Source organism: Paramacrobiotus metropolitanus, unplaced genomic scaffold, assembly GCF_019649055.1.
Source record: "Paramacrobiotus metropolitanus isolate TYO unplaced genomic scaffold, Prichtersi_v1.0 Parri_scaffold0000080, whole genome shotgun sequence".
In the NCBI taxonomy this organism is placed as follows: domain Eukaryota; kingdom Metazoa; phylum Tardigrada; class Eutardigrada; order Parachela; family Macrobiotidae; genus Paramacrobiotus; species Paramacrobiotus metropolitanus.
Genome location: NW_026570300.1, coordinates 242788 through 269341, shown reverse-complemented (window position 1 = coordinate 269341; position 26554 = coordinate 242788). Strand labels below are relative to the sequence as shown.

The window sequence follows — 26554 nt, the reverse complement described above, 5'->3', positions numbered from 1 at the left end:
CACTTCACTTGCTATATTTTAGAAGCGCTACTATAGTTTCTATTTTATTTGTGTTTGTTGTTTAAACTCCTAATGGACGTGATCAAACAAATCATTAATTCAAGCAAATTAATTAAGGACAGAAAATGGGTAACTCCGATTATCTACTCTGTCCGTTATATTATCCCGATGTGGTACACAGATTAATATTACATTTTGCATACGCCAATTTTGTTGCCACTTTTGATTAAACAATAGCCGCTGCAACACGGTGGCTCCTGACTCTGTCGACATGACCGGTCATTTAAAATGCATTTTTCGCCCGACCTAAAAATGGATTATCATTAATTTTGAGTTAGGTACAGTGTTAATCGTAAGAACAGTAACTACTCGTATTGTAACCCAAAATCAACATTCAGGACTTGCATACTTGTACTGTACATTTGCATTTTACTACGAGTGCATATCCTTCAAATCCGTGATGTGTACAATTACTAATGAATAATGATGTACAGTACTTATGGTTAGGTTTTTAACAAGTTCGTATAGTTATGGTAGACGAAGTAAGCTACTGTATCTCTCCAGCTACCTTTTGACGGCTGTCGTATTAGCGGTGGACTGAATTATAAGAAAGAAGTAGAATATTTTACGAGTACTGCTGCAAGACATGGTTGCGTTGTAGCAGTTCAGGCATTGGAAAAAAATGAAGAAGATTAACAGAAGAAAACATTGGATGGTACGAGTATGCGTTGACGAACTGGATTTGAAAGCAAAACAAAAAGCTGAACGCAGTGAAGGCGTCTAGCACTGCGCCGGACTGCCTTATAAGTTTCGACCCGGCATTTTGGGGCTACAGATGCTCTGTACCAAAATAGGATGGTATACTACACTTGTGGATTAGATAACGTTAACGTTCATCCGGCTCAGCATACGAATATCGATAGTTGGAAAATATTAGAAATATCATTGGTTGGAAGATATTTATTTTATTTGCAATAACAACGCCTCAAATGCAATCATGCTGCAACAAATATGGTAAAAAAATGTGACGAGCTGCGAGAACCGCGGTAAGCTCAAAGAAAGGAACGGTTGAATCCGATCCATTTCAAACAAATGGATATGTCGCGGCAGTGTGGCAATAGCATGCCAAACCAAACAACTTTCGCTCTTGTTGGGAACACATTTTTTATTTTGAAGGCATGACTTGTGATTCTGTATACGTACTGCACTTTTTTGGACTTTATTAACATGATTTTTTTCTCCGGTGCTTTACGGCGAAACGGACTTACGCTTGACGCGGTTATAACAGCAACGGGATCGATAGCCATTCGTTCAGTCGTGTAACTATCTTTTATCACACAAGATTCGTCGATTTTTAATTTAGGCTACGGTTTGCACTGTACAGATAGGTACAAAGTGGGCCAAGTCTTAAAACTTGGTTTTTCTCGGTCTTTAATTTATAACACAATTCGCACAAATTATACATAAAAAACGGCAATTACTGTACCGTTACTGTGCTTTTGATTGCGGCTTAAAGGAGCATGCAACTAGGTACACAGGCTGTTGTAAAGAAATATCAGCGGTGAATTGGTCTCACAAAATCTACCCCCATGAAAATTCGTACACGCATTTGCCAAATGTCTGCCCCGGGTAACGTTCACATTTGCGTGAACAACAGACATAAATGTGGTGCCCCTCGATGCATTCCTGGCCGTCATCAAGACATCCGTCAGGTCGGGACGGGTTAGGCTTACTAGGAATGGCATACACAACGGTAAATAATATTCACTAAAACAACAGATTCTAGTGTTTTAACACTAGAATCTGTTGTTTTAATTATAGGAAGTTTACTTTTCGCATCGGCCGAATGGTTCACCGTATTGTTGTAGGCAAAAATCGGAGCAGCACACATCCGGCGGCCGCTGGCTAGTGTGAAGGCATTGTTCGCCATGGGCTATGCACTCTGCTTTTTCCTTGGTGCTAAAGATAAGTCGAGGGTTTTATCGGCGATAATTTAACTTTGCATTGTTTGATATAATTTATATGCCCACAGTAATCATGCATGCGAATACCACTTACTGCGGTAGGAAGTACGAGTGCACCACCGACAACAAAAACAGCACGGCCATAACATAAATTGTGAACTTAGCCATGCTTCAGCTTCGCGGCAAAGATAAATGCGCAGTACACATATGTACTCCAAGAGTGTTTCCAAAGGTCACGGTACTGTTTGAAATACGGTACTGTTTGGAATACTTAATGCCTGCTTTCTTTCCTACGCAATTACTGACTGCATATGAAATTGTCCCCGTGATCGGTTACTTTATCGCTTTTCGCTTTTTATGGCGTTTTTGGACAATAAAAACATGTACAAAACTGGAGCTTTCTGTGTTGCATACTAAAGTACTGATAATTAGCATAGCTACCGATAACAGTTTACGATGAGGTCGGTGTTGGTTGTCAAAAAGCCCCGCTTTTTTCTAGCACAACAAGTCATTGACCGGTGCGATGCGGCGTAAGGACACCACTGCCCTGATTTTAATTATTAATAATCAACTGACGCTAATACGGCATATTTTATGCCGTACTGCAGATCGTGTTTAAGAGCGTAACTGGCATGAGTACAGTTTATGCGTTTGTAATCTGCAAGACTGCAACAGATTCAGATTCAGATAATTACTGTCAATTTGAACATCCTCACTAACAGTAAAAGCGATTCAATAATTACTCGTGAAATTAATACTTTTCAAATTTCTTCTAACTAACCAATTATTGTACGAGAAGAGCGCCGGTACGTACAGATAAGTACTTGCTTACAAGTTACAAGGACCGCTGGAAGCCGGTTGATGGATAGTCTAATGAATCCATGGCGCCGGCATGGTTATCGGTGAATGTGCACCGGAACTAGTTTGCGCCGTAGTCAGTCCACTTTGTTGCAAAAATTGTGTCTCCTTTCACAGAAGCATAATTAACCCAGATTTTATACCATATTCCATAAGCATTTTACTTACCCTAGTTCTCTGCGTGATGGATCTAAGGCGTTTTCCAGTGATAACTAATAATTACTTACTCTCAAGCCGATAAGAAAATTGGTCAATGACTCTTAACAGCGCAAAATAACCGCGTTCAGCCAGCTGCGATTACGAGAATGAAGCTGTTATTAGATGCTAAAAATAATTACAGTAATTAGAGTAACAAAATACTGGACATGTTCTAATTATTTAAAATGGGTAACAAAATTAATATCTTACGAACTGCTTTATTCCTCTCGCTGTATCTCGCCCGTCTAACGGATGCTGCTCGTAGAAACCTAAAGTCCAAAGACTTCAGACCAGGTATTGTACGGAATGCAACTGTTCACAGTGTCTCTCTTTTAGATGTTACCATGTAGCTACAAACAAACACTATCGCAAAATAGCAGTAAGTTGCGCTATTCACTTTCAGGAACTTGTGGATCGGACGAAAAAATCGTGCCGGGTGTGCCAATCGTTATTTCAACTCCAAACTTCCCATACATGTTTAACCGTACACTACGCTGCAACTGGATTTTGTCTGCTCCCCAGGGATACCAATTTCTGGTACGTCACGTTAGAAAAACGAATCACATTAGGGCACAAGAAATATTTTTAAAAATATCTGATATGCCATGGCGGCAGCCATGCTAACCTCAAGCGCAGTAGTGTCCTGTACTCTGTAGTACTTCTGTATATTATACTTTACAAAGTTTACATTTTGCCGTTTTATTGCACTGTACACCTTTGACCTTTCCTTGGCGATGAGTGTCGATGTCGCCCTTAATTTTTTTTATAAAGGGCACTGTTACGTACTCCATATAGGTAATACAGCTCATTTACTAGCGTGGTACTTATTCTTTTGTCTTCCAGCTGGATGGCGCCGATACTTTCTTTGTGCAAGAGTACAGCAAATTTTTCGTTTATTCGTATAACACATCAGTCGATTATCTGTATTTGTCAACAGGTATGGGCTGCATGCAAAAACTGGTAACCGAACCGCAAATGTTAATTAAATAGTCAAATGCGCTGCAGATCCACCCATCGAAAGCAGTTCAACTAACCTTAGCCGCATCGGTTCTGGCATCCAGTATACAGGCGAGATCGGACCGCATGGGATTCCGTTCCCGAATGTCAACAAACTGGTACAGTTTTGGTGTTTTGCCTGCTTAACGGAAATGTAGAACGGAAATGTAGTTATCCTATAGAACGGAAATGTAGTTATCCTTGCAGTTTGCTGCATTTATTACCAATGGCGATCGAGAAGTGTGGGATGGTTTTCAAATGTCCATTCAAGGTTTGTGGATTCAGTAACTAACTAGCAAGACGCTTAAGATAATGACATGGTTGTTTTTTTACAGCCGTGCCCTTGTCCGATTCAGGTGTGGTGTAGATCATTCAAAAGGTTCTGTAACTGGGTATGGTCCCGTTTCACACGATGATGGTGAAACTGCATTAAAGATATAAGCAAACCATTTTGCAGTTTCCTGTGGGTGGAATATTACACTGACAAAGGAACCAATCACGATAGAGTACCGAAAGAGCAACTTTTCCGAACTGTATTGCACATGGCACATTTATGGACTTCCGGGATCGCAGATCCTACTAAGCATTCTTGAGGTTATTATCAACCGTGTCCAGATTGTTGATCGCCTACTTTCAAACTTAGCTGTGTTTCATTAGCCATAGTTTGATAGCTGAGAAATGTGATCATGGTTTTGGGATTCTGAAACGTTTTGTGGGGTTCTAGGTAAGAACCGCGCCGTTAATGTCCAGGAACGATCGTCGACTGCAAACAAGCTGCGAAGACGATTATCTTGAAATCAAAGAGCAAGGTGACGAAGTACAGTAGCTATTGCTGTGAAAATAATCTGATTATAAACTACTCTCTGTTTACTGTGCAGATTAGGCGGTGATCGAAAGCGCCTTGGTGTATGATGCTGGTGATCATTTGCTGCGTCACGACCGTATTTGCCTAAACAACACGGAGAATAACCGACGAATTCCCCGAGTGCTGCTGTTAGAAAGTTCGCATACTGTCAGTAAATAAACTATTTTTTTCATAAACCAACAACGACAAATATAAAGCTGATGTGTTCTGCAGACAGTGATCTTTCGGTCAGTACGGAATACCACCAACCGTGGATTCACACTGACAGCACAGTTATATCATGCATGCGCTACGGTGTTCTCACAACCCAACTTTACCGGTGTCGCAATGAACCTGCTGGATGACAGTGATGACTATGACCAGTTTCGTCGGTTTATTCATACGCAGTCCATGCCTGCCATTGGCTCTATCAGGTTACGCCCATGGTGTACGTTGGAGCATGATGATTTTGACGGCAGCACCCATCTCGTCAATGCGACAACAAATGATTACAACTTTTCGGATTTTTCATACCTGTCACTGACGCTGAGGTGCCGGTGTATCACAGGTCAAATAGCAAGTTTTACAACTTCTAACCGAGGGCTCTCATAATCATCAGTTTTTTTTTATACAGTTGTTCCAGAACCATGGCCATGGTTTGTTGTTGCGTCGTTATTAGCAGCGAGTGTACTCGGTGCCGCTGTCGCCGTCTGGTGGATACGACGTAACAAATACGTACTCGTATAATTATGCTTATACGTAATTAGCATGTTTAGGACAACAGTTGCAACTGCCCATGATTTGTTTGCAGAGAAACCGCATATACAATAACCGGCTAATGACCAAAGTAATTCGCAAAACGCTGGGGTCGCAGTATGACCAGTATCGTATTCACGAGTGCGAGCTGAAAATCGGTAAATAGCTCTAGGGTACAAATATAACATTAATATTCGATGGATTTCGGTGACAAAGGCGATCTTCCTGCTTACAGAACCCACAATACTTGGGCAAGGATATTACGGACTGGTGTTTAAAGGAGTCTTGCTCTTAGACCGATCTGTTCGTTCAGAAGGAGAAAATGACGTAGAAGTTGGCACACATTCGTCAGCAATTGATGTCGCGGTTAAGCGACTGCTTCTGCGCTCGAAAACTAGTGAAAAACAACTGCTGGATGAAATAAAAATGCTGGCAAAAGCTGCAGCGCACCCCAATATAATTGCTATTATGAAAATAATTACAGATGGTAAGTATTCGATGAAGACTTTTTGAGCGAGCATTGTACTGACTGATTGATATTTTGCACCATGAGAGATTGCCTTCTTTTGGTTTGATGCTATAAAATTTTGACTCGTCGGAAGTTTGTGCAGCGATTTCGAGGTTTCCAGACCAGTATCGCGTTTTGCAGGTGAATTACGATTGGTCATCGAATATTGCCACCATGGTTCATTGGATAAGTATTTACGCGACAAATGGACAACGATGACAAGCGCAGACAAACCTGCAGACCTGAAATGGGAAACCAGGGAATTCGTCAATTTCGCTTGCCAGATTTGTAGCGGCATGCAACACCTGGCATCACGGAACATTATCCATCGAGACCTTGCGGCACGAAATATCCTGATCAATGATATGAAGATTTTGAAGATTGCGGATTTCGGGATGGCTAAAGATGGACCACAGTACAAAGAAACTAAACAAGTAGAACCAAACCAAATTCGTTACATGCTGCAAACGTTCAGCCAAGTCAGTGTGTAATATTCCAACAGGTGCGTTTGCCGGTCGAATGGATGGCGTTGGAATCATTGCTCTCGGGTGATTTCAGCATGGCTAGTGATGTGTGGTCCTTCGGTGTGGTGCTCTGGGAGATTTATACCTGGTGCGAAATGCCGTACAAAGAGGTCATGGAAAAGACCGACGTTGTGAAGTTGATCTCATACTTGCAAAACGGAAATCGCCTACAACAACCACCACCCTGCCCCGATCACTTGTACGCTATTAAACCGTCTAGCTAATCTGGTATTCTACGCGAAGAGTATTTCGTGAAGTCGGTGGTCCTTAATTTCAGATTTTCAGGTATGACCTAATGCTTCAATGTTGGGAAGCGGATATTCTGAAGCGAACCTCCTTCGATCTTCTTGCCGAACAGCTGCGGCATTTGGCCTCCAGTGAAGCCCTGTACCGTTACGTGGTCTTCGATGCCGATGATTTTCAAATCGCAATGTCGCAGTCAGAAATATGCTAGATCGTTTAGCGTAGATCACAAATAACCGAACCCGGCGCTGTGGTTGCCGCGCATTTTCCTTAGTTTTCGTGATTCCGGTTGCTGTTTGTGTTGCGCTGATATTTTCGTGATGATAATTTAAATTAACTCGCTCACAGTGTGTGCCTAAGGGCGCACAGTCAATCTTGATAAAAAAAGGCTGAACGCTTGCTCGTGTTTTCCGTATCCACAAATTGGAATGCCGGTTGTGAAGTGTTCATGAAAGCGATAGGGTGTGCTGATTAAGATAGCTTAGGCAGTGTATCGAGCGTCATTTCCTTGCATGATCATACCGTGATATCATCATCATATTCATGTGGTAGGTTCTAGCGCGCTAAATGAAAGACTGTAGATGCTTGTTTTGGACACAACTAAAATTAGCTAAATGCTGTGTTAAAATTGCACCACACTCAAACTGATCGATCTGGGATAAACGTTTAAATTTAGGAAAGGAATTGCTTGTGCAAGAAAGGAAAGTACCGTTGCACAAGATGTCGATGGAAAGCTGTTCCGGTGTACAAATCCGCCCATTGGACGAATGGCCGCTGCAGAATACCACGCATCCACTGCATGGCTTATTGAGCGTGGCCCTTCTGTTACCGCTAGTAAAGACCATAATTACCCCACCTCGACTTCTCGCGGACCAGACGGAGTTTAAACGAGGATTCAAGTAGGTCATTGATAAATTCTTAAAAACATCTGGCGCTCTGCCCACTGAATTTTGATAAATTGCAGCTTTATTCTCTGGGAAGACAAAGTTTTCGACGTGACAAATTGGGAGAACATTACCAATGTGACCAAGAGTGTGGATAGTACTCGAGCGCTTTCTCTGGCTGTCGTAACCGAAAATGGTACAAGCGCGATAGAAGATTGTCACAAGTGTATTTTGCATGCAAAAGTCTAACTTTTACTCGGTTATTCCAAAAATCTTCTTGTCATAAATTATCAGAATCCAACATAACAAGAGCAAATGGAGCCGCAAAATTGTTCGCCGACAATCTGATGAAGTGCGGCTCGTATAAAGGTCAGATTTACCGTCCTAACGACACCACCGTTGTTGCTGCCTTCATTAACAAGGACTATCTCGATAACTTAAACAAGACCTTGTTGCAGAGTACGTATACCTATCGTTCCCGCGATTCACCTTTTATAAACAAAAAAATTTAAATTAAGGTCAGCGTATGTTTGTTTTCTTCCAGATTTCGTCCCTAAAACTTCCGGCGTTCCTGTAATAGCCGCAGTGACCAGTAGTGTGCAGGATGCTACAACTGATACGACGACATTCGCAAACACAACTAATGCGCCAACTCCGATACAAACCAGCACCACACAATGTACACACAATCACTACTTTATCGGTCAACGAGTACTATATGAATTCAGTGCATTCTCCAACGAGGTCCATGTGTCCAGAACAATTTTTTTCTATTTAATGCAGCGAGTCTAGCGACTACCACAACCAGAGAACTGGTGACTTCAGCTCCATCCACTTCGCGTACAGATGTTTCGAGTACTGTATCACCTCACTCCACGCGCAATCCGACAACTCCACAGAACATCATCCGCACGTCTTCGCCATCACACTTTGGGCCGCCGGCCGATAACGGTACGTCATGCACAAGCATTTTATAACCGTTGTCCATTAATACTCTACAAAGATTCTGCATGTAATTTCTAGGTCTGTCGATAGGAATAATGGTGTTGATCAGTATTGGAATTATTCTCCAGTTGGGATTGATTGCATTGTGCGCCATGTTTGTTATCGGCAGACGGAAGCGATCGACGGTTAGTGTTATAGCACTTACAGTACAATACACTCCATATCTATATTTATGCAGATACGTATTCGTATCAATTTTTATATAAAATGTATACAGCGCCTAAAAATAAGCATATACCGAGTAAAACACAAAGAAAACGACGAGATGCTCATGCACATGGATAATACTCACATTTATTGATTATTTGCTTTTTTAAAGTAAAAAGTGACAAACAAATATAAAAATAATATGTACGTTCATCGTGGATAAGTGCTAAATTTAAAATTGCAGCGGATTAAAGAGCGAAAACAGCGATCACATTCGTTCTTCGATCCATCCGATGCTGTGTCGTACAACCGTTGGGACGATGTAGTGGGTGCGGTATACAATTAAATTGGTCCTGTTCTCAGGCCTGATTAAGTAATCTCTAACTTCTGTTGTTATTGTAGAAGAACGGCCTTTTATTGCCGACTAACAAGAAACAATTCAAACAAAGCGGAGAACCGGCATCGAAAGGAGATTATTGGTAGCTTATATTACAATATACTGCACGTGCACGCATCCGGAACTGCAAACTAAAGATGGGATCGTTGCAGCTTGACGCGTTGATTTTAATATAACAATAAAAAGAAGTTAGAAATTATTGCGTTAATTCATTATTTATCTTATCAAGACAGTGATTACCAGGGGCGATATAATTTCAACAAAAATATATTATACACCGGTGTCTTTGTCCGAAAAACCGGTTGCAACGACTCGGACGCGGGTGTTCGTCAGTAGTGCAGTTGTGTGTCTGCAACGAGCCGGTACTTTTACTAGATCAATCCATGTATCTCAGAATTGTTCCGCATTGCCCCTTTTTTTGCTGTGTTCTGTGGTGCAGACAAATTTATAATTTTGGTTTTTTAATGCCCGGTGTTTTGTTGTGGATGATAGCGCAAGAATTAAATAAATAACGATACACTACTTCCGTGCTAAAAATATGCGAAGAATAAAAAATCGATTTAAGTTTTCGTTAGAACAATTTAACGATAACAAGCAACAATTTTTTTATATCAGAAAAACAGAGCCACACAAACTGCCTATTTATTGCAAGGGTTGCACGTTAATTACATCACCCAATTACGTGTACGTACGTACAAGTTATGTTACAAGGGGAAACAGACTCTTGCAGTGTGTACTGCGATGGACTTTAATTTATTGGTGACTCTCTCGACTCAAAACTCTCAATTAAAAAGCAGCTCTTAAAACTCGCGATGACATCGCGCTTACATTGGCGGCAAATGCCAAAATCAAAGGCTTTAAAAAAGATAGCAAACATAAACAACCTGCTTATGCAATCAAAAAAGCATGGGAAGAACACGCCTATGGGCGTGAAGGCATTCCCGATGACATCATACAAATGACATCATAACAGTTATAAATTAAAAGCTTCACTCGAGAAGGAGCCGGTACGCGTTGACAATTGTTTTAAAGCAGTCCGGATGGTTTTCGCGGACCGCTTGTGGACACACCCCCAGCGCATCGTTCCATGTGTACGTCTGGAAATCGTTTACGGTGATGCAGTAGGGCTTCAGTGCGTTGTTGACCGCGGTGGCGATGGTCTGCTTCTGACTGTCGGTCATCGTGTTCGGCTTGATGGTGGAGTGCACGAAAATGTAGGTGCTCTTGCAGTTGCCGGTATCCGGATTGCGCTGGTCGCAGTTGTGGAACAGTGCGTACGTACTCCCATCCGTAGCCCACAGAATGGAATCATCGAAGCCTATGCAATCATTGAATATTACTTGCGAATCAATTATAAATTTAACTAATATCAAAAATCGCAAATACATACCGTTAATCGTAATTAAGATTGATAATTACCATGCAGCTGTATGTGAACTGAAATAAATTGTTAATCGATTGTAGCTTAACAGATAATAGCTTAATAGATACCAACTACAAAGTAAACTATTTAAACAACACAGTTGTTGTAATTAAAGTTAACCGTATTTAACATTAATTTATACTTAAATAAATTTTAGCGAAACTGAAATACACTGTTGTTTGCTGAAGGATAAATTTCGATGTTTAATTTTATAACAATAATAACTACTTGTTTCTTTGTTAAATTAAAATCAACACTTATTTACTGAAAATTACTGTTAGCGATTAGCGTGTTGTTGGGCGCGACGACAAAATAAGGTCCCGTCTGGCGTCCGTCCACGGTGAACCAGGATATCTCCAACGCATCATGACACGCTCCACCCTCCGACCACACCTTCTCCTGGATGACCACTTCCGCGGCCACGTTCCGTGTTGGTTCACTGCTGCGACCCAGTGAGTCGTAATAATTGATCACGTTCGTCATGGTAATGGGTGCTTTATCGGGGTTACCGTATAAAATATAAGAATACCACGGCTTGCCGGTCATCAGCTGCGTAGGCGTTAAAGAAAATTACGGTAAGTACATACTTAATAAAACAAGCCACTCTAATGAAAAATCATGCGATAAGCAATGATTTTTATGTTAGGTTTATATTCATAATTCCATGTGAGTTTATATATACATTTTTATATTTTGATATTTTTAGCGCTTACCTATAATATGCACTTATTAATAAGTCTTAATAAGTGCTTAATAAAATAAGCGTGCTTAATATATTAAGTGCTTAATAAATAATATTAAGCACTTAATATATTATTAAATAATATTAAGTGCTTAATAAAATTTTCTTACGTTTTTATAGACTGTGACTTATTTATTATCTCGCACCTGGCTAACGTTGATGTTAAATGCAGGTTGTGGAGAAATCACATTGGGCACCGGCAGACACGCCCCAGAGGCTGGCGTTGTTGTTGTGCCGGTATTGTCGCCATTGTTGTTGCTGTTGCCATACGCCTGGCTCGCAGTAAAGGGTACTAATGCTGAAGCTGAATAAAACCCAAAATAGCTGCCATGTGTACGTATTTTGGCAAATAATTTCCCTTTTGAAATCCCACCTACCGATAAAGGTCACAACCAGAAAAATTCTCATTTTGATGGCAGTTGGAAACTGGATGTTGGAACAAAAGTCAAAATGCACTTCAACGAAAATCTATCGGACGAAATTCTTGTGAGGCAGCAAATTTTATGCTTTTCAGTCTTCAGTAATAAAACAAACAAGGTATCGGTGGCGTCTTCAAGATTTGCGCCCTCGGGCGCCAAGCAATCACCGAATCCTGCGATTGTTTTTAATCGAAACATTTTCTTGTGTTTTGTTGGTTAATTAGCCACACCGCAGAATGACCTCGAAGCGGAAAACTCAGCACTAACCGCTTAAGCAGGATTTTCCAAGCTGCTTTGATACTGTACTTTAGCCGTTAAATAATCATGTACATCTGCTTCATAACCATTTCTTAAGGTGTACTTTAATTCTGACGAAAGCGTACACGAGTGGAGATGTCAATCATAGCCATCAAATCACGATCAATCCAAAATTTTCATATTCTTCTTTAAGATCAATAAATTAAACCGCTTTATCATCCACAATGCGAGTCACAACATTATCGACATTCTGCAGTGGAATGTTCACGAGACTACAACACATATCCCATTAAAAACAACAGAACAGAGTCAAAAATTAACTACACGTCCACAACCCGACCATTAAAAATTAATCCGTTGGTTTTCTGATTAGAAATTAAATAATCCATTTAAAAAAAGATTTCACGTTCGAACTTGGAATAAACCGGCTTTCGTCATATATTTAACGCCTTTGAACGGCTTGTACTTTTCCCCGAAGATATCCAACCGGTTAACGCGCAGTCCCGACATGGCAACCTGCTCCACTTTGAAGCGCACACTCAGCGTCGGATTGGCTTCCGGTGTGTCGGAGCCGCTGGTCAGCTGGATCTACAAAAATAAATCATTACAGAAGCTTGTTAACCAGTGGAAACCACATCACATAACTTCCACAAGATATCCATGTCGAGAAAGCCGCTACACCTTATCATGACCCACTGCACTACGATTGTTTCCTGATATCCAGCTACGCTATGCGAGGTAATAATTACGGAACCACAGGATACAGAGTACTTTGACGTACTAATGCAGGGAATTGTCATCTCCCATTTACGGGGAGATTTTCTTCAAACTGCACAAGGTTGGCTCAACTTATTAATGACTGATGAAAGTCGAGATTTTTGTGAACTACTGTTGACTGTTGATGTTCGTGAAATGGTTATAAAGAAACAAGGATCATCCGCAAGGAAATCGCATTATTTTTTCCGCAAGGTCACACAGCAAACAGGCAGAAACGTACCAACTCACATCTCAGGAAATAATTACGTTGTTATTTCAGCTGTTTTCAAATTTTTAAATTATTTTTATATTCTAAACCCAAAAGGTCAACAAAAAGTTTACTACATAACGGCAAGAAAAATGGAGTTTTTCTCGCGCTACAAACCGTTTTAATAATGACTGTATGATACACCCAAATAAAAAGTTGCAACGAAATTATCGTCCTTCATTAGCTTCATTCAATTTTTGTCAAAGCGAATGTGACGAACAATCGCAGTTAATTCTAATGTTCCACTCAGTTTACGGAGACATCTTACCGTTCCCCGTATATTAGGCAGCTTCTGCGGATCAATCTTCCCGACGTCCCACGTCCCGACCTTCGTCACGGTATCGTAGGTGAACTTGCCCTGATTGGGCGTCAGCGAGCAGTTGATGCAGGTCTTGGGCATGGGAATGTCCACTTTGACATCCTCCACCGGGCGTCCCATGGACTGCTTACTGCCCACGGTGATGTCCAGCTTGCCGTTGCTGCCCTGCTTGAAGTGGATATTGTGGCGGATGTAGAGGGGGATGGGCACCAGACTGGAGGAGCCCACGTGGTACGACATGAGCCGAAAGTGGCCGTCGGGCGGCACAAACGACAACATCCGGTCCGAGTCCCAGCGCTTGAAGCGGACGCACGGGTGGAAGCTGACGTCGTCGAAGATGCGGGCGTTGACGAAGGTCAGCGAGAGATCGGGCATACCGCTCAGTTTCATCACACAGTCAATGTACCTGTAAAATAAATAAATAAATTTAGGTTCAGCATTTTCATCACTAAAAATCCTACAATAAATTTTTCCTCACTAAAAATCCTTTACTGTCCATCAATGCCATATTTTTTTGATATTATTATCACACTAATCGCACTTCTAAGTCTGATTTAAGTTGCCAACCGTCAGTGATTCTGAGATCAAAATTAAATAACAAAGTGAAAATGATCAAGATAATTTATTATTGGTGACCACTCCGTACACACCCTTTCGCACCCTTTCACTCCGTACACCACCTTTTGCACTCCCTTTCATTCCGTGCACAACCTTTTTGTGCACTACCATTCACTCGGTGCACTACCAAACTCTTATATATATTTATATATATTATACTTAAATACTTGTAATCTATATTACTACAAAAAAGCAAAACTACAAAAAAAATATTGCTACTTTTTTGCAACATCATGGGACCGCTCCGACGAAGACGTCCTGGTGTATGACAGCGTCGGCAAATAACTCACGTAGCAAGCTAAGACTGAATAAACAAGTGTTACGGAGCAGGTCTTGCGGAGATTAGGGATAAAAACGTTGCTGTTCAAAATAAAAAAAAACGGTCAAGATTGCGCGTTTTATTTATTCTAGAAATAGAGTAACTCTGCTGTGAAAAAATAAAAAAATTAAAAGGTTGTGTACGGAATGAAAGGTAGCGCAAAAAGGTTGTGCACGGAATGAAAGGGAGTGCAAAAGGTTGTGTACGGAGTGAAAGGGTGTGTACGGAGTGGTCACCTTTATTATTTTTTATAAGTCTGCACTAAAATTCCATTTGAAAAAGATTTACTTACTCCTGGTCGCACTTCGAGCTCTAATTTTTATGAAAGTGTGTTTAACTGTTATAAAATCTTTTGGACAAATTCTCATGCACATAGCTTACCCTTGGATTTCCGCACTAACAATACTGCCGGATTTGTCCACAATGGCATCGATTTCCTCGATGAGATCGAAATAAGCTTCGTTGTTCGTGTATTTCACACCAGCACGCCGCCAGGGAACATTGGACAACTGTCCGGTTGGTAATGTCTGGGCCACACTGCAAAACCGAAATACCTACTCAGCACATTTCGCCACTAAAAATCATTTGTGAATGAACGAACAAATCCCGCTGAAATCAATCCGGCCGAAAAAAATCCTGCATAATTCGATCACAAATGTCTAAATATTTCAAACTGTATTTGCTACTCTAAACTTTATGTAGCTAAGCCAAGGTGAAGTATCTACACACGTATTCACCACACTACGATCGTTCGCAATGGCATACTTTCCGGTCCACCTTCCAGTTCGCATTAAGTTTTCACCGCTTTAACGAGCCCATACTGCATAGTTAATTTGTTAATCTGAAATCTATGGACAAAAAATTTTTGCCAAAATTCCAGTTATTTAAAATTTGCATAAAAATAAAAGAAAATAAATTATTATATTCTACAGGTAACTAAAAAAACCAAAACGCACTGAACTGGCGAGTTCACGAAATTATACCAACACATTCGCTGATCGATCGTATTTACGGTTGCGGATCCCTCATCCCCTATTGCCTTTAAAACTGCATTCAAAAATATACAAGCCACTCACTTGGTGTTCCCCGTCATCGTGTTGGCCAGGGCGCGCAAGAACGTGGGGGGTTTGATGAGCTCCTTGAGGATGTTGCTCTCCGTCGCCAGGGGGTACCCATTATCCAGCATCTCATCCAGCAGCTCGTACACCACGACGAAATGCTCCTTAATCGTCGCCTCCTTACTGTCCCCGAAGTAGTCCTCGAACACGTCGACAATGCGGTGCAGCAGCTCGGTGACGAAGAGCGGCGGGCATTCCTTCATCACCACCCCGATGAAGAACAGATTGGACCGATAGATGATGATTAGGTAGTGGTGGGGCGTCTGCAACACAGGCGGGATCTCTTCGGGTTTGCGGTATTTCTTCTGCGCTTCGAAGAAATACTCGCAGATACTGCGGTGGATCACCGATTTCCAGTGCTTCTCCAGGAAAATGTCGCCTGATGCGTTGACAATGAAGAAGCTGTGCAACATTTTGCAAAAATAACTGGCATCTGGCGTTATTTACTGACAGTTTGGCAGCATGCAGACGGATCAGAACACGTAACAACAGAATAAAAATTTTCAACTTAAAACTTTTCAGAAACTTTTAAATATGGTTGCGTTTCTAGTGTTTCTGTTTTTTTATCTTTAGAAAAATTTCAAAAACATTTCGACTTGTTTTTAAATGTTTTACACTACGAGTAGATTCTTTCTGATACCTAAGTGTTCCGGATTACCAATGCCATATGCGGTTGTCGACACCCCATCCCTGTAATCTCCATATAACGAGTGCAGGAACGTACCGGGAACGCTTGAGATGGGTCTAAGGCAGCAATTAAATAGCGCGGATGCTGCAGCTTCCCCGTAAAAAATTTATGGCGTACACTGTCCCAACAAGAAACTGGCCATACCAGCCATTTTATTTTAGTGCAGCACGTTAGGGCTCCAGCATTGTGCCACCATACTACAATCGAACACAGTTTATTATGTCCCTTATTGCTGCATTGCTAAGAAACTCCTTATTGCACCCAACAAATAAAACGAGCTTTCTGTAATTGTTTTTTTAGGAATTACTGCAAGCATCCTGGGTTCTTTGATTTTTAGCTTTAGTTTTACAACACGCACAGATGGACCATGTATTGCGGGCTATTTACAGCTTCGGCGCCGGTGTGGTAATCAACTATGAATTTAACGAATTTGTGCGTGAGCAAAGAGCCAAACGACCCTATCGTAAAACCTTAGCTTTTCTCGTGGTATTCGTCCCATCATGTATCCTGTTTGCCTGGGCTATCAGCCACCTGGTAATCGGATTAAACACCGTGCGGGATTACAGTCGCCTGAACGAAGTAATTCACAAGAACACACAGATCGCCCGAGTGGCGTTCAAGCTCAACACAGAAGCAGGCGCGGCGGTTTATGACCTTATTGCCAATGTAAGGTGCGCTAAGTATTGCTTTCACGGCAGTGTAAAATATTTTTTCCCTTGTATTTTATGTTTTATTGTTGTTAATTAATTATAGCTGATGTGAACAGGTCTAAATAAAAAACCTGTTCCAAAGTTTTTGAGCAAATAATTAAGCAAATTTCGGGGGCTTCCGGCTTATACATCTAATAATAAGTCCACATTCGCTTATGATGCGAAACTGAAATAAAAAATAGTAATATTTTATGGTACGGTATACTCAAACTAGCAAAAACCAGAAGGACAGTCAAGAGGTACAATGCGTTATATAAATTTATTCATTCTTAATCCCGATCGCTGCGCCGCGTTCGCCGTTTTCTTTACGGTGAGCGACGCAAGATTATTGCGGCGAACAACTGAAGGAATCAAATTTACCATAATTCAAGCAAAGTTTACAGGTTGCAATTGCAAGTTGCAACAGTCAACCGCTAACTTCAGAACACTGCAAACAGCCAGAATTGACAAACTTGAAGGGCTATCGACAATAAAAAATGGTATTTTCTTTAACAACTGATGCAGTTATGATAGATACATATTGCTTTACCGTTTACGGTACTAATGGTAAGTACAAGTTGTTACCGCGTACCATGGTGCGGTCTCATAAAAAAATCCTCACAATGGAACTTTTTCTAACTGATTTAGAATGATTTCCTATATAGATCTTTCATATATTTTCCAAATAGTTTTCGACAGCCCTAAGACAAGTTATATACACTAATTTGCATTAGGGTGGCAGCAAAAAAAGGTCTCCACTCTTAGCACGTAATAAACCGAATAATCAATTAAAAGCAACATTTAAGGCTAAATTTAAACCACATGATATTTTGTCAAAGAGTAACTGTGCTCACATTAAATTGTATAAGCAGATAAAAGTATCCCGCTGGTGATACAGAAACTGGTAGCTGTTTGGCAGTGTTCCTACTCTGTAAACTGTAATATCGCCGTAATACTATAACCGTGGCAAAATTACGAACAATTGCAGAGAAATGGCTATCAATTTTGTTTCAGGTGGAATTATTCGAAAATTTGCGCCCACTTTTAATGCAGAGTGTAGAAAAATGCCACTCTTTTTAGTGTAGTTTTTCATAATTATATACAATTATAAGTATACAGTGAGACCGTCATAATGCTTTATTTTTTCCGCTTTATCAGTAAAAAACCGAAACGCAGGACAATTTTGAGTCTTTAAATTCTACGTTTTATCTGAATTATGGAACATCAGTTCACAACTTCACCCGTATAGGTCTTCCACGAAAGTTTTAACTGTTTTTTGTTTCAGATTTTACAAACATTATTGTTAGAACGTTTATGCTCTGTGAATTGTATGCAGAAAAATTAAAATAATATTTTGGAAAATATTGAGAATCACTAGTACTGTTATCCCTTTGACGTGTACAAGTGATAATATCACTTTGTACATGCAAATCATGCAATGTATGTTGTATATACAATACATATTATATACAACCTACATTTCGCAGATTAGATAAATTCTGAAGAAAGTAGGACCTTTTCTTGAAAGTTCTTTTTTGTTTCCACGATAGCAACGCCACTCTCAGCCCCAAACTCGCTGCGTACAATGCCACCGACACCGAATTACAGCAACTCCCACTGATTTGGTCGGACATCCGTTTCCCTCCACACCGCACCTTCACGTACGAATCCCTCGATGAATTCCTCTTCTTGCTCGCCACCCACCGCACGCGAGACCCGTCCCCAACCCTTGCCGGCATCCTTACCAAATGGGCGTGGTATGTCTCTCTCCTCGCTGATTTCTACGCGCAGATCCAGGCGACGTACACCGCCCATGCGGATCTACCGGTGTGGCCCAACTATCTGGACACCGACATCGCCTTCATGTTCCACCGGATGCTCAATCACAAACGCATATTAGGCGCCCTGTTCTTGTACTACGGGAACGCCACCACTCTGGAACCGAAACGGAATTTGTGGGCGGATTTCGTCGGCGCCGTGTCGGAGGAGACGATTCTGTACGGGAGTGCGTTCTATATGGCACCGGAGTTTAGAAAGTTCATCCGCGATGTACAGACTACGATGAACGCGGTAGATTTGACCTTTCTGGGGAATATTGACACCATGCTGCAGAATATTTATCTACCGGCAGAAAAGCCGCTGAATGTTAATGTTGCTGCTGGAGCCAAGTATTTCGTGGAGAACGGGAAGTATATGGAGTTGGTGGAAGGGTTTATGAAGGAGAATTCTGAGGAGACTTTGCGGATCCTGAATGAGATGGAGGCATCGGCGTACAGTAAATGCGCATGGTCAGGGATTACCATCATGCTGACGATTGCCGGTGGACTGCTGAATATGTTCGCCATTCGGACGTTTGTGTCGCATTTCGTCATGGAAGTCAAAGATATCGCGACAGAACACAAGAATAAAAGTGAGCGTATAGTTAAAAAAAATGGATATTTCTTTGAATGTTACGTCCACAAAATAAATTTAACGGAAGGCACTTACATAACATAAAATTAAGGTCACTTACATATATCTAAGGGCACTGTACACAAAATCCATAGCTAATTAGGATGAAGGTCACTGATGACATGTAACTGTAATTGTTATTACGTTATACGTTTATGACGCAGAATACGTAAAACAGAATAAACTGTACATTGAATCGAACAAACGATAACTGATAAAGGTCACTTATGTATGTTCTGTACCTGTACACAGCGCTGGATCTCCGTATGGAGCGCCGGAAGACGAACATGGTGCTGCACTCGATGCTCCCGCGAAAAGTGGCCGACGAGCTAAAATTCCGCAAATTCGTCCGCCCAACGTACCACGAATCCGTGAGCCTGTACTTCAGCGATGTGCAGGGTTTCACCGCATTGTCCAGTCGCAGTACACCGGAGGAAATTGTGGTCATGCTGACGGAATTGTACACCGGTTTTGACGACATCCTGAATTCGTACCGAGTGTGGAAACTGGAAACCATCGGCGATGCATACTGTGTGTGTAAGCTACTTGAACAATAATCATAATTCAAATAACACCAACAAAATCTTGCCGTTTTAATTTATTTCTTCTGTCTAATTATTAATTTGTTATTATTAACGATTTTGTTATTAATGGTAGATTATCGCGGGGGCAACGAATCAGGATGATTTCAATTCGCCCATGGAACACGCCATGGAAATGGTCAACTGTTCCCTGTCTATTCGCGATTTCATACGACATTTCCCCATTCCGCATATTCCCGATGAAGTTGTGCAGATTCGCATTGGGGTGCATACGGGAAGTATAGTTGCCGGTGTCGCTGGTGTAGGGGTAAGTTGACTGCATATACTCGTTCAAAGTACTGCAATGCTATGATGTACATGTATTATAATGTACAATATTCATTTTCATGGATGATGTCTTAGCAGACTATTTGTAAACATACTGAATAAGTAATATTCATTATTTTATCAACAGAAGAATACGTTGACAAGAGTTGTTAACCGCAGTTCATAACTTTTTATTCAGCTGAAATTACGTTGATTACAATTACCGCTGTGCTGCGATTTTCTTATCCGCTTTATTGGGTTGTCATTATGCGCTATAATTCGTTTGATTGTTTTTATTTAAATTCGCTGAACTATCTCTACGAAGTTGTCCGTGCAGTTTGACCATGCAAAATAAAGCTGTCACTTTTTATTGCGTCGGCAGATGCATCGGTACTGCGTCGCGGGCGACGCGTTGTCCATCGTGGAGCGTGTCGAAGCCGCCGGGAAACACGGCCGTGTGCACATCTCCGAATCCACCAAACGCGCACTATTTCCCGTGCGCTCATCCGAATCCATCTCCAGCGGCGTGTCCGAATCCGAGCCAACATCGGCCGACCATCCAAACTACGCTCTCTACACCGTGTTCCCCAATCCCGCAGAGGAAGTGGAACTAGAAGGTCAGATCATCAAGACCTTCTGGATCGACCGGCGAAAGAGCCCCATTGAGCGGCAAATCCGTGCCTCCTTCGTCAAACGCCCGTCAACGCCCCAACTGGAAACGAATGAGGTTAACACAGGGCGTCCGGTGCATGGCCTGATGTCGGACTCGGAGAGTGATCCGCAGCCGATTGAGGAGACGTCGCGGTTGAGCCGGTTGGGATCGAATCTGTTGAGTGCGGTGCGGTACTCGGTAGGGCGCCTGTCACCCGAGATGCGGCCGCGGAGTAGCCGGCAGGCCGCCAGTTCCCCAGTGGAGAGCACGGCGAGTCAGTTGGAGTTGACGCCCAGTGTCATGGAGCTGTTCTCGACTGAATACGAGGGAGATGCGAGAAGTCCTTCACCCCGCAGTACCGACGCTTAACTGAATTATTTTGAAATGTATCTTTTGGCGGTTACTCTACTTAAAAACAACGGAAGTACGCGTGGCTGTGCATGATGTCATCATATCTACTTGAGGGCGTTGTTTGATGGTCATGACAAGATTTTTCTTTTTTGCATTTTGCATGTACAGATGTACGCTACTTCGTCGCACACATCGCCTCTTGCGATAATCGTGCCTGTATTATGATACGGCTGAAAGAGTGTTCGAACTCGTACTAACGACATTTCTAAGCCAGCAACCTTTCACTGATTTTAATCAACAGTGATGAAAGGTCAAACGCTCCTACAAAGCGCGTCACAACTATAAAAAATCGTGTTATGGCCAACCTGCAGACCAAGCGATGAATGATTGCTTCTATCTGATAATCGGCATTCGGCAATACAGTCACAATCGCTTTCTCAAAACTAACGCTTGCTATTCTAGAAGCCTAGAACTACCGATAAGGTGTGCCATCCAGAAGAAGTACGAGTAATGCTCACTTCAGAAACTTTATTAAGTTTTGAGATCTCGTAATTCAAACTTGGAACTTACAGCTTTTTAGTTAGTACAATCTGTAAAAATACAATTATTATTATTTTTGTGTTTAACCGAAGCGGAACCATGTGGAAGGACGCTCTTATTGCTGTTGCAGGTTTGACGGTAGTGCAAGTACAAGGTAAACATTTAAAATAAGAAGAAAGACATACGCACTAACGTTTTTTTGCACTGCTAGGCACCGAAAATAAGCAAATCGTTAAAATTTTAAAAAGCAGAAAATAACCACCACATCATAAAATTGTTCAAATGCAGTTTTAACAGAAACGTCGCTTGGTTCGGTGATGCAGCGTCTTACAGTAACAATAATAACGATGGAAATATCTTACGGTTAGCAAATAATAGTTGCGTTTTGTATCACAGGAAGCTTGAATTTGTCGTTGCCGCCCCTGTACACGCTTCCTTACGAAGATATCCGCATTCGAGTATACCGAGATGCCAATGCTTCGGTTAGTGCGCCTTATTATTATACTCCACTCTGCCGTATACTACCAAACTCAACCGCAGCTCAAGCCAACCGTGTCCTCTTCAAAATGAAATTGTGGGATCATAACCTGGAGAAGCATGTTCATGACTATGTTGCCAGAAAAACCGGTAACCAGACAGCCGAAATTCACCTTCTTCCCTTCCACTACGTACGCTTCCAGTCAGTCGAGCTTGGACAGGAGCGCTACATTATTCAGCAATGGATTCCCATTGGTAATGATCCACAAATTATTTCAGGAAGCCTCCGATGCCCCTCTACGCAGCACTGTGGCGATGTTTATAAGACAGTCCAAGACGAACAGCTCGCCGCAGACATAAAAGTGCTATTTTCATCCAAATTACAGATCAGCCAGCGGAAGACGTTTCTGAATGTTGCCTGGACACACTTGCTGTGGACGATGACCTTTACCGCTATAAGTTCCCGATCGGAGTTACAGAACTATGTTTGCCTGCAGTCAAAGGATTATCAGGACTTGGTAAAAGAAACCATTGAAGCAGTTGTGGAGAACGATATGAATGTTGATGAAATTTTGGAGAACAACGAACTGGAAACCATGATCAATCGCGTTAGTGCACTACTACGCCCTAACGTTTCATCCACCGCTCATTTGACCGGAAACTGGAATGACGTGTTTTGGCGGGTGCACGGTGATCGGCCAGATCAAAAAGCTGCAATGTTCACTGAATTATTTGCCAATAATAGACAATGGATGCAGTTGCTGATGACCGGCAGTTTAACGGCGAATGCGGCTAATTTAGCTTTTCCTACTACTTCAGAAACGCAAGCATTTCTTCGCATCATGGATGAAATTCGGGATTCGAAAGACAGAGTACAGTGGAATGGGCAGCAGTTTATTGTGAAACCCATGGAAGTACGTTGCTTAAACCTATCAACGTTGCGGAGCCGGGAGATCCTCGGAAAGGTCACGGTTCGCTTTAGTAGCAGCCGTGCAGATTATGCTGCTGTTGCCAGTATGACTGTACATCAAAATGGTTCCAAAGACGAAAATCCAGGAGGTACCGAAAGTTCTGACGGTATGAGAAAAATCACCTCATTACAAAACGCATTACAAACATTGTCGCGCGACGTAACCGCTTTGAATGAAAGCTGCAGTTCTGTCGCTAAAGATGTGCTGACGCTGAAAATCAATTGCGGTATCTTTGCGTCAGAGTTCAATAACTCCAGAACCAGAAGCCACGAACTGGAGCAAAGACTAAAGCTGGCATTGACATCTAAGGATTCTCTCGTTGTGGCAAATGCAGACAAAATCCGTTCCCTGGAAAGTCAACAAAGAACCTTGAATGCGGACGTACAGGCTGTAATGATCAATCAAACTTCGCTGGAATACCAGATTCAGCAGCTGGTTGCTATACCGATCGGAGCCGTTGTAGCGCACCCGAAAGATAGTTCGCTACCGGCGTGTTGGCTGGCATGCGACGGACAGTATTTCAGTACTGTTAATTACCCGAAACTGGCTGCCTTGTTGACCGATCAAAGGCTTCCTGATTTACGTGGACGATTTCTTCTTGGGCGTAGTACAGTTGAGTATCCTCTGGGAACAAGAGGGGGTGAAAAGTCGCATTATTTAACCGTGGCCGAGATGCCGAATCATAACCATCAAGCAGGTGACGACGTGAATTATGCCTTCCTTACATATAAAATTGGAGATACTTCGCTGAGTCGCGCTGACGGAATAACATGGAAAGACAACAGTGGCCCTTACACTAGATGGTACGGGACAGCCCACTCGGGCGGGAGTCAGGCCCACAATAATATGCCACCTTATTCTGCTATTCTCTATATCATGCGGGCTTGCTAGAGTAATAGTTGTGTTAATTAACGTAAAACAACTATATATATGTTGAGGGAGTTAAACCTCAAGTGAAACGAAAGTGTTTTCAGCAGGTTTAGCTAATACTCGTATGCAAAATGTACAGATAGACCGGCACAAAAGCTTAACACAAAATCTTCCGCATTATTTATATCCGTGGTGTTTCGCGTTTAAATTTTTTTGCAATGTTTATAACAAGTCTGGGAAGGAAAATTTTAATATTTAATACAACCATTTGAAAATGACTTCTCCTGCGGTACTGCAAAAATTTGTCGCATGCAGACTGCATACATACTATTACAGTAACAAGCGTGGTATGTGCATGGTACGTTACGTACCATACACAGGTGGTACAGGTCCTACGTACCGTACGTAGGACCTGTACCACATGGCTTTTGTCATAATCTTCGTGCGTCAGTAGCCGACACAGGTATAAGCTCACTGTAATGCAGAGAAACCATTTTACGTAACATAAATTACGTAACAATTGCGCTAGATACAAACGACAGCAATTAAAGGCAATGGATGAACAAGTGAGAAGCACGTTACTTACTCTAATAAAACCCGTACGAAGATAGAAGAGATTAAAATTAGCAAAACTTCTTCTTATATCGCCTCGTACATTACACCGCGCACGCATTACATCTCCGAATTCACCCAGCGCGCACTATTCCCCATGCGCTCATCGGAATCCATCTCCAGCGGGGAGTGCAAATCCGGGCCCACATCGGCCGACCAAACAAACTACGCCCTCTACACCGTGTTCCCCAAACCCGCATAGGAGGTGGAACTAGAAGGGCACATCATTAAGGCCTTCTTGATCGACCGACAAAAGAGTCCCATGGAGCGCCAAATGCGTGCCTCCTTCGTCAAACGCCCAAACTGGAGGCGAATGAGGTTAACACGGGACGGACTCGGGGGGGGGGCAATCCGCAGCCGATTGAGGAGACGTCGCAATTGAGCCGGTTGGGATCGCATCTCTTAAGCGCGGTGCGGCGTTTGGTGGGACGACTGTCGCCGAGTTGCGGTCGTGGAGTAGTCAGCAGGCCGCCAGCTCGCCGGTGGAGACTACGGCGAGTCAGCTGGAATTGACGCCCAGTGTAATGGCGCTGTTCTCCAGTGAATACGAGGGAGATTCAAGAAGCCCGCCTCTCCACAGTGCCGGTCGTTTTTTGCAGTACAGGTTTCTTTGGATTGTCTCGGAATAAATTTTTTTTTAAAATAGCCAGTTCCGCATGTTCAGTGTGAAGCGTTCTTTGGGAGTCGAGAGCATGCCCACTGTCGTCTCCTTTGGTGTGAAGTTGACACTACTTTGTCACATATTATGTATATTGTATGTACATCGCAACAATTGCGCTTGAATCGTTGTAGCGAATATCAGTAACACACTTACCGACGATATTGCGATACGGTGTTCGACCAAGAACTTGTTATACACGCACAGTATTTTCTGCTGGCGGGGACTGCACAGCAAGCAAGTGGCACATGCCGCTTATGATCAAACACGTTGACCACTGAGTATAATGTCTTCTCACCAAGTGTATGCTGAATGCGCGTTCACTTGGTTGTATTACTGGGTAAGGAAATGGTTTTGAAAATTTTTTCAGTTCTGATGCTTCGGATTCTGCATTCCGTATGTTCGAGGCCTCAACAATTCAACAGCCTACAATAGCACCGGTACTTAATTGCACACGATGTGACGACAGTTTTAAGTCATTCGCTTTCCAATGATTTTAATCACCGGTGTTCGAGGATAAAGTTTCTTACGAAGCACGTCACGACCTTAGTTAAGTATCCAACCCAAAGCGGAAGCGAAAAATAATTGCATCAATTTACCAGCCATCTTGCACACAGCTCTTGCACGTAGGTACTTGTGTACTGATCAGTTTCCGAAAGAGATCAAAACAAACCCGAGAACCATAGCTTTGCTGCAGTAGAAGAATTCAGTTGCCAGACGGCTTACGCTAAATCGACCCGTGGAATCTCGTTCGCCATCTGGTAGCCTAAATCTGTAATACATGTAATTGCACAATTACTTATTCTCTTCTTGGTTACCTACAATACATCGGCAACTATGTGGCTAAATGCTGTTTTGTTCGCAACAGCTGCGATGGCACTACGAGTGGAAGGTACGCACATTTTTCTTACACGTAATATTAATTTCACGGTACCTGCCTAGAACGGTGGCGCAAAATGCACATTGTTATATACAGAACGCATCTCGAGTTATGTCAGCGCTGTGACCTTTCATTACACACGCAGTGATACGCTGACCATCACATACTCGTATTAATCGTGATGCTGCAGTAGATATTAGCAACAGGTATTCTTTATAACAGGAAATCTGAATCTGTCCTTACCGCCACTATATATGATACCTTATCAAGGTATTCGCATCCGCATATACAGAGATGTTACCG

General features: G+C 42.1%; 6 protein-coding genes and 1 long non-coding RNA gene across 10 annotated transcripts; 4 read left to right on the top strand and 3 right to left on the bottom strand.

Annotated features, from left to right (window-relative positions):
* Nucleotides 1–1499: 1499 nt before the first annotated feature.
* LOC129595607 (uncharacterized) lies at nt 1500–2239 on the bottom strand. Its single transcript, XR_008691343.1, has 3 exons — nt 2059–2239; nt 1831–1959; nt 1500–1732 (listed from the first exon to the last, which is right to left on the bottom strand). It is a non-coding gene; the product is annotated as an uncharacterized LOC129595607 (long non-coding RNA).
* A 2734-nt stretch (nt 2240–4973) lies between these two features.
* LOC129595625 (fibroblast growth factor receptor-like) lies at nt 4974–7102 on the top strand. The gene is made up of 8 exons (XM_055492684.1): nt 4974–5028; nt 5095–5428; nt 5495–5595; nt 5672–5774; nt 5852–6103; nt 6266–6558; nt 6627–6847; nt 6934–7102. The coding sequence occupies exons 2-8, from the start codon at nt 5209–5211 to the stop codon at nt 7100–7102; spliced, it is 1359 nt and encodes a 452-aa protein (XP_055348659.1). The 5' UTR covers nt 4974–5028; nt 5095–5208.
* A 211-nt stretch (nt 7103–7313) lies between these two features.
* Nucleotides 7314–9846, top strand: LOC129595602 (uncharacterized). 2 transcript variants are annotated; one of them, XM_055492659.1, is made up of 9 exons: nt 7314–7439; nt 7568–7790; nt 7856–7971; nt 8070–8234; nt 8320–8454; nt 8559–8726; nt 8799–8905; nt 9172–9256; nt 9330–9846. In XM_055492659.1, the coding sequence occupies exons 2-9, from the start codon at nt 7612–7614 to the stop codon at nt 9353–9355; spliced, it is 981 nt and encodes a 326-aa protein (XP_055348634.1). In that variant the 5' UTR covers nt 7314–7439; nt 7568–7611; the 3' UTR covers nt 9356–9846. The 2 variants fall into 2 exon arrangements, with proteins under 2 accessions (XP_055348634.1, XP_055348633.1); XM_055492658.1 differs by lacking the exon at nt 7314–7439 and having other exon boundaries at nt 7446–7790.
* Nucleotides 9847–10058: 212 nt separating this feature from the next.
* LOC129595604 (uncharacterized) lies at nt 10059–12002 on the bottom strand. Its single transcript, XM_055492661.1, has 4 exons — nt 11867–12002; nt 11636–11793; nt 11023–11296; nt 10059–10642 (listed from the first exon to the last, which is right to left on the bottom strand). Exons 1-4 carry the CDS (start codon nt 11895–11897, stop codon nt 10314–10316), a joined length of 792 nt encoding a protein of 263 aa, XP_055348636.1. The 5' UTR covers nt 11898–12002; the 3' UTR covers nt 10059–10313.
* A 330-nt stretch (nt 12003–12332) lies between these two features.
* LOC129595600 (AP-3 complex subunit mu-1-like) lies at nt 12333–16419 on the bottom strand. 2 transcript variants are annotated; one of them, XM_055492657.1, is made up of 5 exons: nt 16205–16419; nt 15523–15966; nt 14828–14983; nt 13459–13915; nt 12333–12754 (listed from the first exon to the last, which is right to left on the bottom strand). In XM_055492657.1, the coding sequence occupies exons 2-5, from the start codon at nt 15765–15767 to the stop codon at nt 12569–12571; spliced, it is 1044 nt and encodes a 347-aa protein (XP_055348632.1). In that variant the 5' UTR covers nt 15768–15966; nt 16205–16419; the 3' UTR covers nt 12333–12568. The 2 variants fall into 2 exon arrangements, with proteins under 2 accessions (XP_055348632.1, XP_055348631.1); XM_055492656.1 differs by lacking the exon at nt 16205–16419 and having other exon boundaries at nt 15523–16159.
* A 104-nt stretch (nt 16420–16523) lies between these two features.
* LOC129595595 (uncharacterized) lies at nt 16524–21589 on the top strand. Of its 2 annotated transcripts, none has more exons than XM_055492649.1 (5): nt 16524–16923; nt 18492–19351; nt 19645–19925; nt 20050–20241; nt 20623–21589. In XM_055492649.1, the coding sequence occupies exons 1-5, from the start codon at nt 16613–16615 to the stop codon at nt 21259–21261; spliced, it is 2283 nt and encodes a 760-aa protein (XP_055348624.1). In that variant the 5' UTR covers nt 16524–16612; the 3' UTR covers nt 21262–21589. The 2 variants fall into 2 exon arrangements, with proteins under 2 accessions (XP_055348624.1, XP_055348625.1); XM_055492650.1 differs by having other exon boundaries at nt 16769–16918.
* An 86-nt stretch (nt 21590–21675) lies between these two features.
* On the top strand, nt 21676–25524 carry LOC129595598 (uncharacterized). The gene is made up of 2 exons (XM_055492654.1): nt 21676–21937; nt 22180–25524. Exons 1-2 carry the CDS (start codon nt 21883–21885, stop codon nt 24120–24122), a joined length of 1998 nt encoding a protein of 665 aa, XP_055348629.1. The 5' UTR covers nt 21676–21882; the 3' UTR covers nt 24123–25524.
* The last annotated feature ends 1030 nt before the right edge of the window (nt 25525–26554 follow it).